Genomic DNA, 17,806 nt, shown 5'->3' with positions numbered 1-17,806 from the left:
TGCCAAAGAAGGAACTTTCTCAGCAAAAATATAACGAAGACATTGCTTGGGTTCTTTTCTAACAACCTTTCCAAGAAAGAAAAAGGGATCATACTTAATTAGCCCCTTGAATAAAGGATGGTCTGGTGACTGTTTTACAGCTGGAAAAAAGCAGTAGGGTTAAGGTGTTTGATTGATTTTGCCTTGATTTTTGCCTTGATTTTTAGTCATAGAAGCACAGAATGGTTTGGATTGGAAGGGACTTAAAGACCATCTATTTCCAACCTCCCTGCCACGAGCAGGGATACTTTCCAGTAGCTTGCTCAATTAGAAATTTATAAATTTCTCGTAAGATATTACCGCAGGCCGGGTTCCTAGGGTATATCACCGTGTCCCGCAGCCATAGGGAGGAGGAGGAGAGAAGATCCAGCAGGCAGGACTTGTGCAGCAAGATTGATTTATTTAATTATTTTACAAACTCTTTTATAGACTTTTTTCTTCATAGTCTAATTGGACAAAGGACCAGCCACCCCTTGGGGGTGATTGGCTAAAATCCTAAAACATCCATTGTCAAAATATTTTTCTACTGTACCATAAACAAGACTTTTCAAGGTTGCAGGTGGCTTGGTTGTTTACATTCCCTGCTACCTCTTCTGTGAGAGAGAAAAGTCTCTCACGGACTTAGAAAATAGCAAGAAAATCCTCGCTAGCAGCATTTTTGTATCTACAATAAATATTGTATTGAATCATTCCTGAAAGAAGAAGGGGGAAGCAAGGCAGAGAAAAAAATATGGGTGTGTTGTAAGGACTAAGTCCCCTAAGACTTTCTTTTTGTTCCAAATTACTATTGAGTTTGATTAACCTTAATTTGTGTATTCCACTCTGCTGTGATTTTCTCCTGGTTTGAAGCAGAGGGAAACAAATCCCAGTCCCTGTCCAGGAAGTCCACTCACAAATACATGCTGCTGGTTTCCCTTCCACAGTTTAAACACAAAGGAATATTCAATTAAATTGAAAATGGACACATTTAAAACTGATAAAAAGGAAATAAATTTTTTGCACAGCATGCAATTACTCAGCCAAATCCTTCCTACCTAATATCATCACAACCAAAATCTTAGCAGGAGTCAAAAGAGGACTGGTAATACACGCATAAAAACAAACAAGAGCTTTGAAAGGGATTTATACTCATGCTTTTGGGGTAAAGCCAGCATCCAACCACTGCAACGGTTTGGGAATAGGTTTCTGAGACTGGTTGTCCCACACCATCTACCATCACTGTCCTTTCATCTTCCCTTTAAGTGTATGGTAACAACCCCTCTGCAGCAGGATGCTATCTAGAAGGACCAGTAGTCTAATCCACTTTTGCTGCTGAAAAGATGTAGGTAGGAAATCCTGCAGATGATTTACAAATCATTTCAGTATCTCGACTCTTGCCAAGAAGCAGCCCTTGTTTAGGTATTTGACAATCTGTCGTTACACTCGTTCAACAGCGACCACATTGACAACCGATTCCTGGCTGAGTGACTCAGCCTGCTAATTCCAGCCTGCCAGGTCTTGCCTCACTGAGGTTTTGTGCATGGCGAGGCCCTGGGTGATGTGATCTCACTTGGACGTTCACCCTGCTCCTGGAAGGATGACCTCCTGAGGAGGTCCAGAGGTCATCCACTGTGATGCACATTATTTATCAATACTTCCTCTCTGTATTGAGATGTGTTCATTAGACATCTCATACAGAGGCTTTCCAAATTCCTTGGCTTTCTTCAGTCAGTGCATCCTTTCAGGGATGGTCATGGAGCAGCCTGCATTTGTGCCTGCCTGACCTCTGTCACTCCATGGTGGCTCCAGAGCAATGTGACCACTCCTTTGACAGCTGGTCCACACCACTGATGACAGGAGAGTCAGTAGAGCCTTTCTAGCAGTTGCTTTCTGCATGTTCCTACACAGCTTCCCTGAGAGCCCCTGAGCCTGGCTGCTGGTCTCAGAGACCTCCACGGTCCATCTGATTGGAAGAGCATTCAGTTTCAGAGTAAGTGAAGAGGAGCAGGCATGCCTGCTCCCTCGAGGCAGGAGAACTGTGGCTAAAGCACCTGAGAACAAAACATCACACACTGGGAATCCGTGGATACTTTTTGCAAGCAATGCCACCATGTGGGGAACAATGTGATAAATGGCTTTCCAGCAGTCACCTAAAAATCTCCTTCAAGTTCCTTGTATGCTGGGATCTGATATGAAGAAAATATAAAAGGGCAGCCAAGAATGGTAGGACACAAAATGCTTGGCTATGATCCAGAAATGCCTGCAGCCCAGCTGTGTGGCGGATGTAAACCCTGGCCAGCAGCCTGACTGCAATCGTTGTGGAGAACAGCTCTCTGGCTGGCTCTTGTGTGCTGTACTATGGACCAATCTCATGGAAAACCCCACCATGCTGGGCTTCTTTCAAAAGCCTGATTGCTCACAGTCACAGGTACCAAGGCAGCTCCATCCCTCTGCCTCTTCAACTCTGCAAGTAAACTCTTCACCGTGTGCACCACCATTTTTTTGGTCAGAAAAAGAATGCTGGAAAGCTTTGCTTCCTGGCAGTATGGCATTCCAGATCCACTTCTGGTGCAGGACAGATCTGTTTGGTGGGGCAAAGAAGCATGTCAGGTTGTTGGAAAGTGAAGTTTGTGCTATTATTATGAAAGCAGGTTATCAGTACCTGTTGGCAGAAACAGTGTTCCTAAAAATCCAGCTGACTTTCAAACACAGCATTTCCCAACTGCGTGGGGGCCACCAATGGGTTTTCACAATGGGTTCATTGCCTGCCTTATCAAGAGGCTGATGAAAATTTAACCCCAAGGCATGTCTTGATCTGTGGAGTAGTTAGGTCACAGGCACCGAATATCTTGGAGAACATGCTACCAGTGATGGTGCCCGGGCATGTATGAGCTTGGGAAAACTACGAGCTTATTCTACTCTAGCAATGAGAATTCACATCTGTTTGGAGAACCTGGTTTACCCTTGCTCTGACCAGATCAGGTGGAGTCTCACAGAGCATTCAGATTTGTTCTTGGCACTTAGAAAGCAACAAAGGACACCTTTGGAAAGCCAAAAGCAGGATGATGCTGCCTCTGAAAGAGTTTCAATACCAATTATATACACATGGCTGTAGTTTGATGTATCCTGACTAACATCTGTGAAGCTAACAATGCAGGCTTTCACTTCAGTCAAACCCGGATCCTAAAATACTAGCTGTTCTCCCTTTCCTATGGCTTCCCTTCTGCACTGTCCCAGGCCAGCTTCTCCACAGACTGACAGAGAGCACAGAGCAGGGCATCACAGTAACCCCCACTGTGGGTTACCGTATGGGGAGCCACGTGATCTGTTGGTGAAATGATAGACTCATTTTCCTGGAAGTTTGGTTTAGCCTCACCCATGAATACCGAGCTCATTCCCATCGTTCCAGTGTATTACAAAGAGCTCTCTTAATCTCATGCAACAGCATGTCACAGCCCTGTGACTGCGCAGTCACAGATGAAACAGCTGAGCCAGTGTGCAAGGGAGGGGTGGAGGGCTGAAGCCGAGGCACCTTTTCATGTGCTGCTGACATGACACATGAAAGTGATTCTGCACACAAGTTCATGGCTCCCAGCCTAGAAGTCAATGGGCATTTTGTCTCTAGAATAGCTAAGGAACAAAACAAACCCCCTACTCTCCTAGATTTAACTCCTTATGGTCATTTTCATCAAAGACAGCTCAGATATGTTCCCTACAGATTTCCTGGAAGCCTTTCTGAGGGCTGCCAGGGGTGCCACAGAAGTGAAAGTGAGCTATTTTAGTATTAACTTCTAAGTTGATCCTGCCAATATTTTAATTGTATAAGGCTTTATTTTGTTAATTTCCTTTGAGGATTTCTATGTTTACTCTTAACAAGAGACACCTTTGGTATTGAAGAAATAAATTAAAAAGGCTCCTTCAAAGGGTAAAATGTGGATCTTTGTTTATCCTTCAAGTAAAGTACTGTAGATGCCGCTGTTCATAGTACTCTGTACTAGGATAACTCATCAGTAACAGATATTTTGAGGCTTTAGCTTCCCCTATGCTATTCTCACTTCAGTGCTTATGCCATTCACAAATAACTAACTTGCATTTATGTGATAGATTCTTACTGTATTAAAGGGATACCTGAGATTCTTCAGGCGCAATTTGTTTTAGTGCAGAACATTCCCATTACCCTGCTGTCAGTGCTGCTCCCATCATCCTGGCACACTGGAGTGGCAACACACCACGCAGAAGAGGCAAATACCAGTGAGTAGGGGCACGACCTTTCTAAGCCAACTTTGTTGCCAAACCTGCTGTATGGCGGAAACATATCCTCAGTCTCACATGAAAGGCCTTTATGCACAGCCTTTAAACAACAGACAGTATCCTCTAAGATATTTACAAGGGAATTAATGGGAGATGACTAACCTCATGAAAAGCTGATACCAAAAACGTTGGAATCTCTTGGGTCACTTCAAATGCGCCAGTCATGCTATTTAGGGCATTATGTAAAACCATTACATTCAAGTCACTGTGTTGGCTGCAGCTTAATGAATCCACATTAATCCATCTCTATCAGTAGTGATGAATACTGTACCTTGAGGAGTTGTAGAGCTCTGAAACAAAAAGGGCTTAAGACACCATATGAGCAAGAAAGATAAAAAGAAATAATTGCAAGGAAGGATTTATAAAGTTCTGGAAGAGAATCTTTTACTGCATTAATATTTAACAGGCAGCAAAGCTCTTTTTCTCTAGAAAACAAACAAACAAACAAAACAAATAGCTTAAAATGGAAGAGTTAAAGACACAGTAAGAGGATTAGTGTATGGGGTCGCTGAGTCTACTGGCAATTACAAGGTCTGGTTTTGCAAATAGTATCAACACAAATTAAAAGCAAAATCTGTAAAATACTGGTTTAATTTTAACACAGCATTTAATATAACACTAGAATGGATAACACAGACCTGTAATCAATCCAGGTATAACAAAGCTTTTCCTCAAGTTTGTTTTCTCTGCACGTGGCTTTCAGCCGTACGGTTAACTCAGGATCAGCTGCTCATTGCCTTGAACTGCAATGGAGGTGCTGCTGTTTCCTTTCTTTCTTCATGTGATGGGAACAAGAAGTTTGTCCTGGAGAAGAAATTCCAAAATTTGATAAGGAAGCTGCACCTCCTGACTGTTTAACTGCAATGCTAACAGAGCCCAGCCTGTGCATGTCACAACAGGAAACATTTGTGTAATCAAGGGATCTCCACACCACACTGCCACTGAGGGCTGAGGAAAACCCTGCCTTGCTGAAAACAAATACAGCTTAGCTCTACAAGACACTGAAATTCAAGTGGCCAAGTACTGCAAGTGAGAATCTCTGTCACTCGAACGATCTTACAGCGGGATTCTGCACCTGGCTCCAGCCTCTCTGCCCAGACAGAACTCTAGTTCAGCAAGGAGGAAGTTTCACAGGCTGGTACTCCAGTCTCAGAGCATGAGGACCTGACTTGTGCCTATCACCTTGAGAGGCGTCTAATATGCAGCCAAGAAGGTACTTCCCTCTTTTCTCCTCTCTCCGTACTATGAAAATATTTACACTTATGTTTGTATCGTGCTTTGAAGTACACTGCTGAAGAACATGTAGTAGTGTTGATATTACTTATATGGAAGTGGCTTTGGAATCAGAAATACAGATCAGACCTTGCTGAAAATTATTTAGGGAGCTGTAGGTACAAGTAAGTCATAAGAATCCAGTGTTACTGAATTTATAAAAAAAAAGAGCAACTGTAAGATCACTTACAGCCTTTAAATCATATTTCAGGCATTGAGTAATGGAAACTTCCCTGTTCAAGAATAGTTCTTAATTGTATCCTCAACATAAAAACACATTTAAAAGTAAAAGTTTCCCTGAATAAGCACCATCTTAAATACCTCACTACACTGCAGGCCTTACACACCAAGATGAGCACAACTGCCATGGAACATGCACACACTGTTGTGCTCAAGTTCACAGCTGGAGCAGCAATCAGCATAAAATTTCAGTTCCTTGTTATCTGTATATCCAATTTGTTCATAGCTGTGGCAATTGCAAATATGGATGAGGGGCACAGGTGCATACCTAGCATTTAAAAAAATGAAATTAATTCCTACTGATAAACTATTATTTTGAGAACAGTTTCCATATGACAACATTCAATCTCCCTTTAGAAAGAAGGTTATTTTTATTATATTGTTTAATTTGAAACGGTCCCTTTGCTCATCCATCTCCTGGTCTTTGAATTACACATACAGCAGCAAATGTCTTCTGTTTCAGCATTTTGACATTGAAATAAGTTTCTCACTTTGTCATCTGTAGAAAAATTCTCCCTTACTACAAAAACAGGCTACTAGAGAGCTGAGTAAGCTCCTAACACTCTGCAGGGTTGAAGGACATTAAATTCTTCCTTTCTAAGCCCCCTCCCCAACTTCACATGTCAACTGGAATCACTAAAGTGATTCATACCTTCTTGAAACACAGATGAACATTTAGCAGCATCATTGATGATGACTTATAGCGGAGAAAGTATAAATATAATCTTCCTCACACTAGCATTTCTCAGTGCTCATCTCAGCTTTTCATCCAGAACTGACTTGTCAGTCAAGTTTTCTGTAGTCAAGGACTGGGGATTAAGAAAATCCTATTTAGTGATGGCACATTATTTTGCAATATCTTTGAAAACAAAACTGAAACTGGGTGTTCACTGCTTATTTGATATAACCCCCAAAAAATCCCTGTGAGTACAGCTCATGGTAAAACTCAGTCTACAAAAGCTGTTTACTATGCCACTGCAGCAGACATTTCTGAAAAATTAGACAGAACAAATAAGACATCATTGCACTGCCTGACAAATATTAACTGTAGCTAGACCAAGATGTTACCAGAAATGAAGTGGTATAATGCAAACAAAGAACAGAACAGAACAGAACAGAACAGGCAGTCATATCAATCAAAGCTGGACCTGGTCCTCTCTTCTACATTCATAATGAAAGAGTAAGAAAAGCCACAGACATTCAGCTGATGCCCATAATCTGTCCCTTCCCTTGCAGAAACATCTAATAACAGCACAGTGTATCCCTGAGGGCTTTAAAGGAATCTGTGAGAATTGGGGGAGGCAGATTTCAGAAGAGGCTGAGCAGGAATTAACACACTCCAAGCACCACTGCAGTTACTCAGTCAGCTCTGGGGATGTGTACGGCAGCCTGATGCCTCCTGCTGTAGCTGTAGCAGCTGCCAGAAGAAATGTAGGCAGTGAAAATCACAACAGCTCCAGCCTCTGTGAGGATTTCAGCTAAGGTCTGGTAACTCTGTATGTAACATTGTCCTCAAAAGTCTTCTTGTGGTTTCAAGACCTTCTGGCATTTTCCTGCACCTGTGTGTGGGAGTGTATAATTTTTTCATTCAGTATAAAGAGTTTTGGCATGGAGTAATTTATAGTAATCTCCAATAAACTACTTTTTATTCCCTCATTTTTTGTTGTCAACTCCTGTAATCAGAAAACTTCTCCTCAAGATTGCCAGTCTGGTTGGAAAACTGCAGATTGCAAACCACCCTGTTCCATTTTACCTGTCTTCCAAACAACTGTCATCAATCCAACTTTAGAAAAGGGAAATGTGTATTTCACCCTTCCACTTTCTCCTGACAAACATCAATTTCATAAACTCCATTCCCATGTCTGACACCACCAGTTAATCCCTATCAAAATTCACAATTTCAGGAGAGTTTAAGAGTATATATCAGATACTGGGAAACGGAAAATAGCAGAGCTTTCTCATAAGCTGGAGAGTTCAATTTAAATATGCGTATACTTAGAGATTTCGAGCACACTTCCCTGCATAATGCAAAAATAACCAGGCTGGGTACTGCTAACATTTGGAGGTGCTAGGCCACTACAGAAACTGCCGCCTTCATATTCAGCAAAGTATGAAAATCGACCACACGCTCCCTTTTCTCTTCACGGCTCAACTCAGGGCTCACAGGATGCTGGGAGCCTCATTGCAGCCTTCTGCTCCTGAACAAATTTCACAGGGCAGAGATAAATCCAACAACTCCACCTCCCCCCCCCCCCCCCCCCGCCCCGCCCCAAGACTTTAGTGCAGATACTTTGTTTTTTAATTGCATAAAGCCATTAATGAGTAGGGCTGCTGGCAGCGGTGAGTTAGCCTGGCAAGAGGGAGAGCGAGGTCAGCTCAGTCCCTGGCCACTTCTCCAAGTTGTATCACAGATGGTGGCTGCCCCGTGTGGACTCACAGAGAAATTCCAGAGCTATGGCTATACCAGTCCACCTCATGGAAGATCTGATCCAAGGCTGTTCAAATGACCTTAACTGCGTGTTCCTACGCTATGCGAACTATCTCCTCGGAGGACACAACAAGAGTGTGTTTAGTCTCCCTAAGAGAGAAAACAAAGCCTGCCAGGGAATACTGTTGCTGTTTGGGTAAAAGGCTCTGGAGTTCGATAAAAATGCAGCTATTTGAGTCAAAGGGCAATGCAATGCTGGCATGTGAGTAGATGTGCATAGACTACCCATGTGTAAAATTCAGGCCAAAAATTGGAAGGAATTTCTCAACAGGGAGGACAGGGTGGCCCTGGGACAGTCTTCTACTTAGGGCAGAGGACAAATCAGCTGAGCTCAGTTCAAACTGATGTTCAGCTTATTTATCTGTAGTGTTAGGGGGAACCTCACTAACATGTAGGATGCAGTATCTCCAGCCACAAGGGAGAAAACTGGAAGCCCCAGGAGACCTCCCTTTTGTTCTGTGTTCTGGACTTTTTCTGTGGGTGGATGAACATTCAGGTGTTTGAAGAGTTTGAGAAAGGTAGATCTTCTCTCTCACCACTCTCACCAAAGAAGAGAAGGGCTGGAAACTGCTTGCTAGAAACATTTCAAGTACTATCATCAATAATAATGTCCCTAGAGCTTGCTGTCTCCTTCTGAGTGTGTGTGTGTGTCCGTGTGTGTTTGCATGTAGAACATTTCTCCCACACATTTAAATCAGGGGACCTGATGTAACCTCTGTGAAGTAGGTGGCACAAGGGTGGTGCAAAGCAGTAGAAATAAATCAGAATGTATGAAGCAGCCAGAACCGAGCTCATGTACTCAGTTTTGACTTCTACTGTGTGCCACTACTGTCAGAGGAGGTTTTGGGCACCAGTTTAAGCCTTTAATGGCCAAGTGCTGCCATCATCTTCTGTCAGTTTGTGCTCTTGAATTCCAGAGACATTCCTGCTGGTGACTGCAGCTCTGGATACAACTCATCACGAACTCCACAATCAGATCAACATTAATTTTCAGACTGTTCTGTTCAGAAGGTAGGTGGTTTTCACACACAGGTAAACATTAGCTTTGTTGTTACAAAAAATTTTTAAAAGGTAGCTACATCGTTCCATTGGTTCCATTGCAAGTTCCTTGGGGAATACCTGTTTTCTGTGCCCTTTTCATCTGCTTCTATGGTATGAAGACCACGTGGAAGTGTGGAGAAATGTTTTATTAGGAGAGGTAAACCCTAATTTTATTATGGTTCTGGTTTATTTATGGTTGATATATTATACATGAACACTAAAAGACTGACCAACTAAAAATAATGTTTCACTTAGAGTTTATCTCAGGGTTCTTGGGGATGATTTATCTCTCCTAATATCGATGTAACTGGTCAATTGCCCGGAACTCCCAATTTATTGCAGTCTATTGCGTTTTTGATGAATATCTGGCAAGATGCTTCACTGTGATTTTACAAAATGTATTAAAAAGGAGAGATCCCAGGCAGTTACAGCCCCATTCAGCCAGCATTACTCAGCTAAAACATCTTCAGGAGTATAAGAAATTTCTCCAAATTCCATGGTACGGTGTCCATGCAGTATAAAAACTCACACTGCTGGTTGAACGTATCTGATTCTAATTTTCCTTTTCAGCAATTTTTTTTATACCATGGGAGGTGGTTTTTTTGAAGAATGTTTCTATTTAATGGCTGCTTCTCAGCAATTTTCTACAAGGAAGCATCTCAGGTAATTTTAGTCCCTGAAATACAATGACAGACTAATGGCACTGAAGCCTTCTCTGTGTCTACTCACAAAGCAGCTCTTTTTACGGTATGTGTGCATCCATACACATATATGTTTCCCACACATATTTCCGTGTAGCTCTCCATCTTGGATCTAGAGAAATCATCTCCCTCTTCAGTGGTCAGTGCTTGGGTTATGCGCCGAGGCAGCCAACGGGGAGAACGTGTCAGGTTGGGCAGAGCGGGCTGAGCGCGGTCGCCGGACCTGCAAAACACTCTGACCAGACCTAAGGAATACGAACATGGAGCGCGGGACAGAGTCCTGGAATAATTTTAACACGGATTCAGCCCCGCGCCGTGCGGAGCGGCGGCGGCACGCTACACCTGCCCTGCCCTGCCCGGCCCGGCGCGGCGCGGAGCAGCGCCGAGACATCCACCGCGTCCGGGGCTTCCCGCCGGGCTCCCGCCCCGGAGCCTGCGCGGCCCCCGAGCCGGCGGGAAGCCGCGGGACTACAGCTCCCAGCGGCCGCCGCGGGACTACAGCTCCCGGCGGCCCTCGCGCGCCGCCCGGGCCGGCTGGGAGTCACGCTGTGTTTATCGGCGAGGCCCCGCCCCGCCGCGCGAGCGGTGGCGTCACCCTCGCGAGCCTCCTTCGCTCCCCGTCGGCTCGTTAATATTCATGAGCCCCGCGCGCGCGGGGAGCGGCGGACGGCAGCGGGATCGCTCGCTCCTTGCCTGCTTCCCTCCCTAATGGCGCTGGCGATAGCCGGGGAGCGGGACTGAGCCGGGCACCGGCGGAATGCTTCCCGCGGCTGCTACGTAATCCCCCCCACCCCCGGGACGCGGCGCCGCGCTCCGCTCGGGCCCCCCCGCGCCGCGCTGAGCGGCGCTCCCAGCAGGGCGGCGGCGGCGGCGGTATCCCCGGCCCCGCGGGCGATGGAGCCCGCGCAGCAGCGAGCGGCAGAAGCCCCGGCGGCGGGAAGCGGGCGGGGGGAGCCGGAGAGTGGCTCCCCGGGCAGGAGGAGTCAGGCGGAGAGCGGCGCGGAGCCGTCGGGCGGCGGCGGGCAGCTGGACGACAAAGGAGCCGGCGGCCCGCGGCGGAGGCGAGGGGGAGCCGGCGGCTTCGCTCCTCCCGCGGCGCTGGCGGCCAGCGGGACTCCGGCGGCCCCCGGCGGGGCCGGCAGCGCTAACTCCCTGCTCCTGCGGCGAGGGAGGCTGAAGAGGAACCTCTCCGCCGCCTCCCCCTCTGCCGGCGGCTCCCCGGCCCCCTCGCTGGGCACCCGCAGCTTGGACAGGAAGGCGCTGCTGCTGCTGAAGCCTCCCCGGCAGCTGCAGCCCCTGCAGCCCCCGGAGCGGGACTGGGTGCGGCGGGACCTGCAGCGGGGCTGCGTCCACGTCTACGAGCGGCACATGAACTGCTACCTGCGCCCGGTGCTCTGCACCCTGGAGACCACGGCGGCCGAGGTGGCCGCCCGGCTGCAGCAGCTCGGCCACCGGGGCGGCAGCAGCGTGGTGCGAGTGCTGGGCAAGGCGGGCGCGCCTCCGCCGCAGCCCCCGCCCGAACCGCCGGCGGGCCCCGCCGAGGCGCCGCCCGAGCCCGCGGCCGAGGGGTTGCGTCCGCAGCCGGACGAGAAACCCAGGAGCCGGCGGGGGACGCGGAGCGGGCTGTCCGGAGGAGGCTGCGGGGAAGCGCCGCGGCCCGACCGCCTGCCGCTGTGCAGCGGCGCCGAGGAGAGCGACTTGGCCGGCGGCCGGCCGAGCCCGGCGCCCTCCGACTTCAGCCCCGGGGCGCCGCCGGCCGAACTGTACCTTGCGGGGCCGCCGCTCTCCTGCCCTTCCCTGCTGGGGGAGCTGGGGCCGGCCGGCTCCGACACCGAGAGCTTCAGCCCCAGCGCCGAGAGCGTCTCCGACCGGCTGGACCCCTACAGCAGTGGCGGCGGCGGCGGCTCGTCCTCCTCAGACGAGCTGGAGGTGGAGCCGGCGCCCCCCGACGGGGTGGAAGAAGCAGGTGCGGGGCCGGGCCGGGGCCCCCCCTGCCCGGGGGAGCTGCCCCCGGGGCGGGCAGTGGGGGTGCCGGCGGGCGCGGCCGGCGGGCGGGAGCAGCCAGCGGGGCCGCCCGCCCTGTATGTACAGCTGCACGGGGAGACCAGCCGGCGGCTGGAGGCCCACGAGAAGCCGCTGCAGATCCAGAACGACTACCTCTCCCAGCTGGGCTTCCGGGACCTGTGGCGGGTGCAGGAGGAGGGCATGGACTCGGAGACCGGCTGCCTCATCCGCTTCTACGCCGGTGAGCGGGGCCGGGGGGCGACCGGGGGGAAGGGGCGGGAGCCGCGCCCACTACCCCGGCTGTTGACGCCGTGGGCGCCGGGATGAGCGGAGGGCGTGCGGGTGGCTGGGTGCTGGTCTTCCTCCGGGCTGTCCCCTGTTACGGGAAAGGTGGCCCGGGGCTGTCCCCTGTCACGGGGAAGGCGGCCCGCGGGTGTCTTCGCGCCGCGCCGGGGAGGGGCCATGCCGGGAGGTCCCCGGCGGCGGCGGGAAGCGCTGCCCCGAGCCGGCTGCCGGGAGAAGCCGCGGTGTCAGCTGCGCTCGGGCTGCTCCAGCGCTGTGCCCAGAGCAGCCTCCCCTCCCTTCAGCGCCTCGGTAATGGAGGTCGCGCTTGTGTTGTTTTCCCGTTCCCAGCAGCGGCACTGGGCGTTCGAGGTTAAATCAGCCTTAACCTACTACTGCTTTCCCTAGTGACGAGGAATTGCATCGGTGCCGCTGCCGGGCACGGGAGGTCGAAGGCGGTTCCAAGTGTTTGCGGGATGCCGGCAGCTCGCTTACGGTTTAATGGAGCTGCGTGCTCGCTCCGGGGTGCGCCGAACCCGCCCCATCGCGGAGCCCGGGGCACAGCCGGCTCCCTCCCAAGGGGGAAGCCCCGCGTAGTTCTTGCTCTCCTCTATTACTGCTGTAATAGGTTACAGCAGTACAAGGCTCGCAGATGCCTGAGCTGAGAGCGGTGCATTCCTGCAAACAAAATCCTGCACTTGGCTTTCCGCGTTGTTGGCATCAGTTTTTCCCTTTAGAGTGGTGGGACTTCACTGAGAGTATGAGGCAGTAAGTGAGAGAAGTAGGGAAGCAGAGGTCGTGGTCTTTGCATGCGGGGTGGTCAAAGCCTCTTTTAATGAAAAGGGAGAAGCCTTGTAATGGAGCTTTGCTGTTACAACATACAGTACAAAATTTGGAGAGTGTTGGGTGGAAAAGTTAGCTCCCACGTTGTAATTATGCAACCCTCTGCCGTTTTAGGGGAGGTTTAAAAATACCTTGTGTGTCACTTGAGTTAGTTGGTGTAAAAGACTTACTGTAATCTCAGAACTTCTTGGGTTTTAACTGTCCTGTACATTTCTTCAAAAAGAAGGAGTTGTTTAATGCCCAAGTATGCATTCAAATACCTTGTAAGTTTACCTGTGAAATAGGTAAATGTGATATTCCGAGATGAGGTCATGCTAGCAAAGTAGCACATGCCATCCATCCCCTGTCTGGGTCGGCTGAGCAGAATGGTCCTTCAATGAACCGTGAGAATTCAGTGCTTGAACTCTGAAAAATACAGAGATTCTTTTATCGAGTGAATTCTGCTGAATGTCAAATGGAGTCGGTAATGGTGGGGTGGGAAGGAGAACAGTACGCTGGATAAGTGCCCTTCTTTATTCAGAAGAGAATATGGGAGTGGTGGCAAGTGGTCGATTCAGCTTTTCTTCAGATTTTTCGATCGTACAATGACCCTGGCATAACTAGTGCAAAAGTAGTATTTGTTAAAGGAATTGACAGAAATAGGTTAGATGCATTGGGGTTAGAAAGTAGCTTAAAATACTTTTTTTCAGATGATGGTTGTGGTCTTTTGTGTTTCTCTGCCGTGCTGTTGAGGATGGAATTCAGCAGGTGATGCTGGGAGGGATGTTGCTTCCTTTATTTCCAGTCCCACCCCACCATTAAATGGGGATGCACACACGTGTTTAAAATTGGGACAGCTGTGTGCCTCCTTTTCTAACAGGATGTGTTCTAAAGAAAACACAATCAGGAAACACGGCAAAGTCTTGCACACAGCTAAGCCTGTTTGCATGTAGTTTTAATGCATTAAATGATTAATTATACATGCTATATGAGGATGTTCCAACTCTGTTTTATTTCAGTGTCTCAACTTGACTGCTAACGTAGCTCATACATTTTAGACTTCCTTTAGACTTCCTTGTACAAAACTACCAGATAGAAGGGTATTTCTGTGAGCATACATAGGATTAAATTTATGCAAATTTCTTATGCAAGTTCATATGCTAACAAGTATGCCTCTGTACTTCAAAAGTGCAGCGTTTTTTGAAATCTTTATCTCTTTGAGGGGATCTGTGATCAACATCTAAAACACCTGTGAAAAGAAACACCTTGCAAAAGAAAGGTTGCAGCATCTAACGTACCAGACCAGCCAAAAACAGCTAAGAAAATATTACTGACATGTAATCATACTGATTTTATGTAACTGTCTTGGCAAGTTATCTCTGCTTCCTTATTTTATACACACACAACCTGAAGATGAAAGGGAGGGAAGGAGAGACACTTAAAAAGAATACACACCAAATTACACTGGAAAGTGGAGCGGTTTTTTTGGCCCCAAAGTTAAGTGTTTTGCTTAGGAGAAATACTTTTTTAATAAATGATCCTCCAGGATCATACCCTAAGGAAAGCTTTAAAACAGTGATTTCCTGTTTGCTTAGGACTTCGTTGATTTAAGCAGCCTGGCTTGTCCCAATGGGTAGAGAACCACTAGCATCTCTATCCCTGTAATTTCCTGCAAACTGTCTCAGTAGGATTTGGTGATACTGGTCTTGTACTGATGTGAAATGGCATAAACCTAGGTTGGATTTATTGCATTGCTTCTAGAAGGAATTCTTTCACCTAATCCCCCTGGAGTGGGGAGAGAAGAGACCGAAGTGATGACTTTGTTTTTTTGGTTGGTTTTTTTTTTTTATTTCTGAGGGGAGAGAGCTTTAAGACTGGAAGATGACTGTACTGAAACTTAATGCTACAGATTCCAAGTAAGACAATATAGCAGATAGTTTTGGGGATTGCTGTAGGCTGGCAATATCTCCTGCTGTGGAATCTGGAAAACACAGATTAAAAAAATTATTGCTGGGAGAACTGCAGAGAATCAGAATTTTCTGCTACGACAAAACAGTTTTCTTTATAAAAAGCAATCCACAAATATTCTGTAAATGAAATATCTGGTCTTTTAAAAACCCTCAAAACCAAAATGGGACACTAAGAAGGTAAAAGTGCTTCCTGTACATTGCCTTGGTTTGTTTCAGAATGTGGTTAGTGCATGCTTATTCTGGTGTCTCCTCTCATTTTCTTCCTCAAGCGCGTGAATGTGGTTGATTTCTTCAGTGTCTTGACTGTAAGCATTAAACAGATAACACCACTGCTAAAACAAAAATCCCTTACAGCTTTAAGGGGCTCATCCTACTCCCTGTAACATCAATTTGAGCAAAACTGGGCTTTACTGATGGGTCAGGCATGTCAATTTTTCTCTCTGTTGAAACCTATCTTAACAAAACATAAAGTTTGAAATACCTAATCTCTATTTAAAAGGATATGGTTAAATAGCTTTCTGCTGAGATACTGTGTGACTGAGTTATGGAACTGTGTAAGAATCCATAGTGCAATTACAGTCATGATATTGTCGCTGGGAGACCGAATTAGGTCAGACTTCCTAAACTATTCCTAAAACCTCAAGAGTGGCTGTGATCCAGAAGACTTCTTGCAAACAAGTTATAGTATTCCTTATTGCTCCGTAAAAATAATTGTTGTCCCAGTGGCCTTGTCTTCCCTATAATTTGCGTGTAGAAGGAAAAACAGACTAATACAACAATCTCATTTAAAGCTGCAAAACTGCTTATTTGTTTTAGATCAAAAATAAGCATGGAATTCTATTCAGTGCTGTGTTCTGGAGCGTCTGCATGGCAAGGAGCATGAGTAACATGGTCCTGGTTTTGAAGACTGGTTCAGTACAATGGATGTTTGAGGCTTTTTTGTTTTAGTGCCTGAAAGGTGATGTTTCTGATTCTGACACTTGGCCACCATTAAATTCTCTGCCCCCTGATGTGACATAGGGCTTCTGCACCTGCCGGTGTCATCAAATATATCACTTTTTCAGTAGGTGACTGCCTATAGGCAGAACACTAAGAAATGCCAGATGTAATTAGGGGTGTTAATTTTGCATCTGGTTGTCAGATATTACTTGGGAAGAGATCCTTTTGGCTCACATGGCCTTTTAGAAAGCTGTGAAGAAAAATGAATCTAGCTTGGTCTTGAAGTACGTTTTAAGGGATGTTGTTCTGTCCAGTAAAAGGGTGGGAAGATCCAGTGTCAGGATCAGTTGTGCTGCTCTGAGTAACTGTGTTTGCCTTCTTTAAAAAAAGTACATCTTTTAGTTGGGGTCATACTGAGACTTCCAGCTAGATGGATGGAAACACGATTTCAGGTGCTTAGTTTAGAAGGTGCCAGAGGCCTGGCAATCCAAGCTTTGTGGAATGTGAAATGTATTGAATTGCTGGGTTCTTGTTGTGCTACTTGGTGAATAACTCAGTTCAGCTATTTAATATGTTGATAAACTCGATTTAAGGTGACTAAGTGCCGTTATGGAGGGAAGCATGCCAGAGACACTCTTTTTATTATTAACTGAGTGTGGGAGAACAGTCGTGCCCTAAAAAGCTGCTTTTGCAGCACTGACATAGTTCTGACATCTAATATCTTCAACATGAAAGGAATTAATTCACATTAATGTGAATGGATGCCTTTTTGCAGGTGTGATTGGACAGGGGAGGTCTCTGTGAACTTGTCTGAAACCAAAAGGAAAAACAGCCTCTGCCTAGGGCTGCTATAATCTTGATTTTTTTTTTTCTTCATAACATGACTTGGATGAACATTCTTTTACCTTGTAATCATTTATGTGTTGGCATCTCCTGCAGAGAGAAGTAATACCTAAAACTTGCCTCTTTGGGAAACTCTCACATTTCAGCTACATAGCAGTTTAAACCCAGGCTTGGTCCATGTGGGTGCCAAGGTAAGGACATTTCTAGTCCTGTTCTGCAGGAAAGTTTAAAATGATTGTGGTGCCTTTGGCTGGCTCCACCTGTTCATGTGCATAGCTGTTTGCTTATCTCCTGTTGGAATGGGGTCTTTCTGAGGTAGGCAGCTTTCAGGGGGGCTCTCAGGGCTCCTGTGCAGGAGTAGCCGAGCAGATAATGCTGGAATGCTGGTGCAGCTGAGCTTTGGTATGTGACAGCTGTTAAGTACAATGGTTTTTGCAATTTTTAAATTCTGTTCTACTCCTGGCTAGCCTCCATAACTTAAGTACATGTTAAGTACCGACACGGGAGATTTTAATGTGATGTGCATAGCAGTTACTATATATACTAAATATGTAGTACCTAATTTGGTACATCCAGGAGCTGAATTTCTTCACTGCTGCAGCACAGAATGCGGCATTCTTTTTTCTTTTCTCTTCACTTAATGTGTTTTGATACTGTCCTTCTTGCATTTTTTTTACCAATTATTCTCTCCCTTCTTTTTTTTTTTTAACTGTACATAAACATCCTCTTTATGATGGAATTGCTGATATACCTAAGAGCCCTTCTGTAATTAAAGCATCCATCTGTTCTGTTAGGACACTGACAGACTGCTATGCATCTAAGGCACTACATAGTTCTTTGGGAGGTACTGCTTAATAGAACAAAAAAAAAAGGAT

General features: G+C 46.8%; 1 protein-coding gene and 1 long non-coding RNA gene across 3 annotated transcripts in view; one reads left to right on the top strand and one right to left on the bottom strand.

Annotated features, from left to right (window-relative positions):
- Window positions 1-601: 601 nt before the first annotated feature.
- On the bottom strand, window positions 602-11,922 carry LOC138106918 (uncharacterized). Of its 2 annotated transcripts, none has more exons than XR_011149195.1 (4): window positions 11,839-11,922; window positions 4,968-5,133; window positions 4,432-4,619; window positions 602-2,599 (listed from the first exon to the last, which is right to left on the bottom strand). It is a non-coding gene; the product is annotated as an uncharacterized lncRNA (long non-coding RNA). The 2 variants fall into 2 exon arrangements; XR_011149196.1 differs by lacking the exon at window positions 11,839-11,922 and adding an exon at window positions 6,494-6,736.
- PHLPP1 (PH domain and leucine rich repeat protein phosphatase 1) overlaps window positions 10,508-17,806 on the top strand; it is a 143,174-nt gene continuing 135,875 nt past the window's right edge. Inside the window, exon 1 of the mRNA XM_069008276.1 lies at window positions 10,508-12,316. Within this exon, the coding sequence (XP_068864377.1) occupies window positions 10,966-12,316 (1,351 nt within the window). The 5' untranslated portion in view covers window positions 10,508-10,965. The remainder of the gene's footprint in view (window positions 12,317-17,806) is intronic.

This window comes from Aphelocoma coerulescens, chromosome 2, assembly GCF_041296385.1.
Source record: "Aphelocoma coerulescens isolate FSJ_1873_10779 chromosome 2, UR_Acoe_1.0, whole genome shotgun sequence".
Classification (NCBI taxonomy): Eukaryota; Metazoa; Chordata; class Aves; order Passeriformes; family Corvidae; genus Aphelocoma; species Aphelocoma coerulescens.
This window is presented reverse-complemented; position numbering and strand designations above follow the sequence as displayed.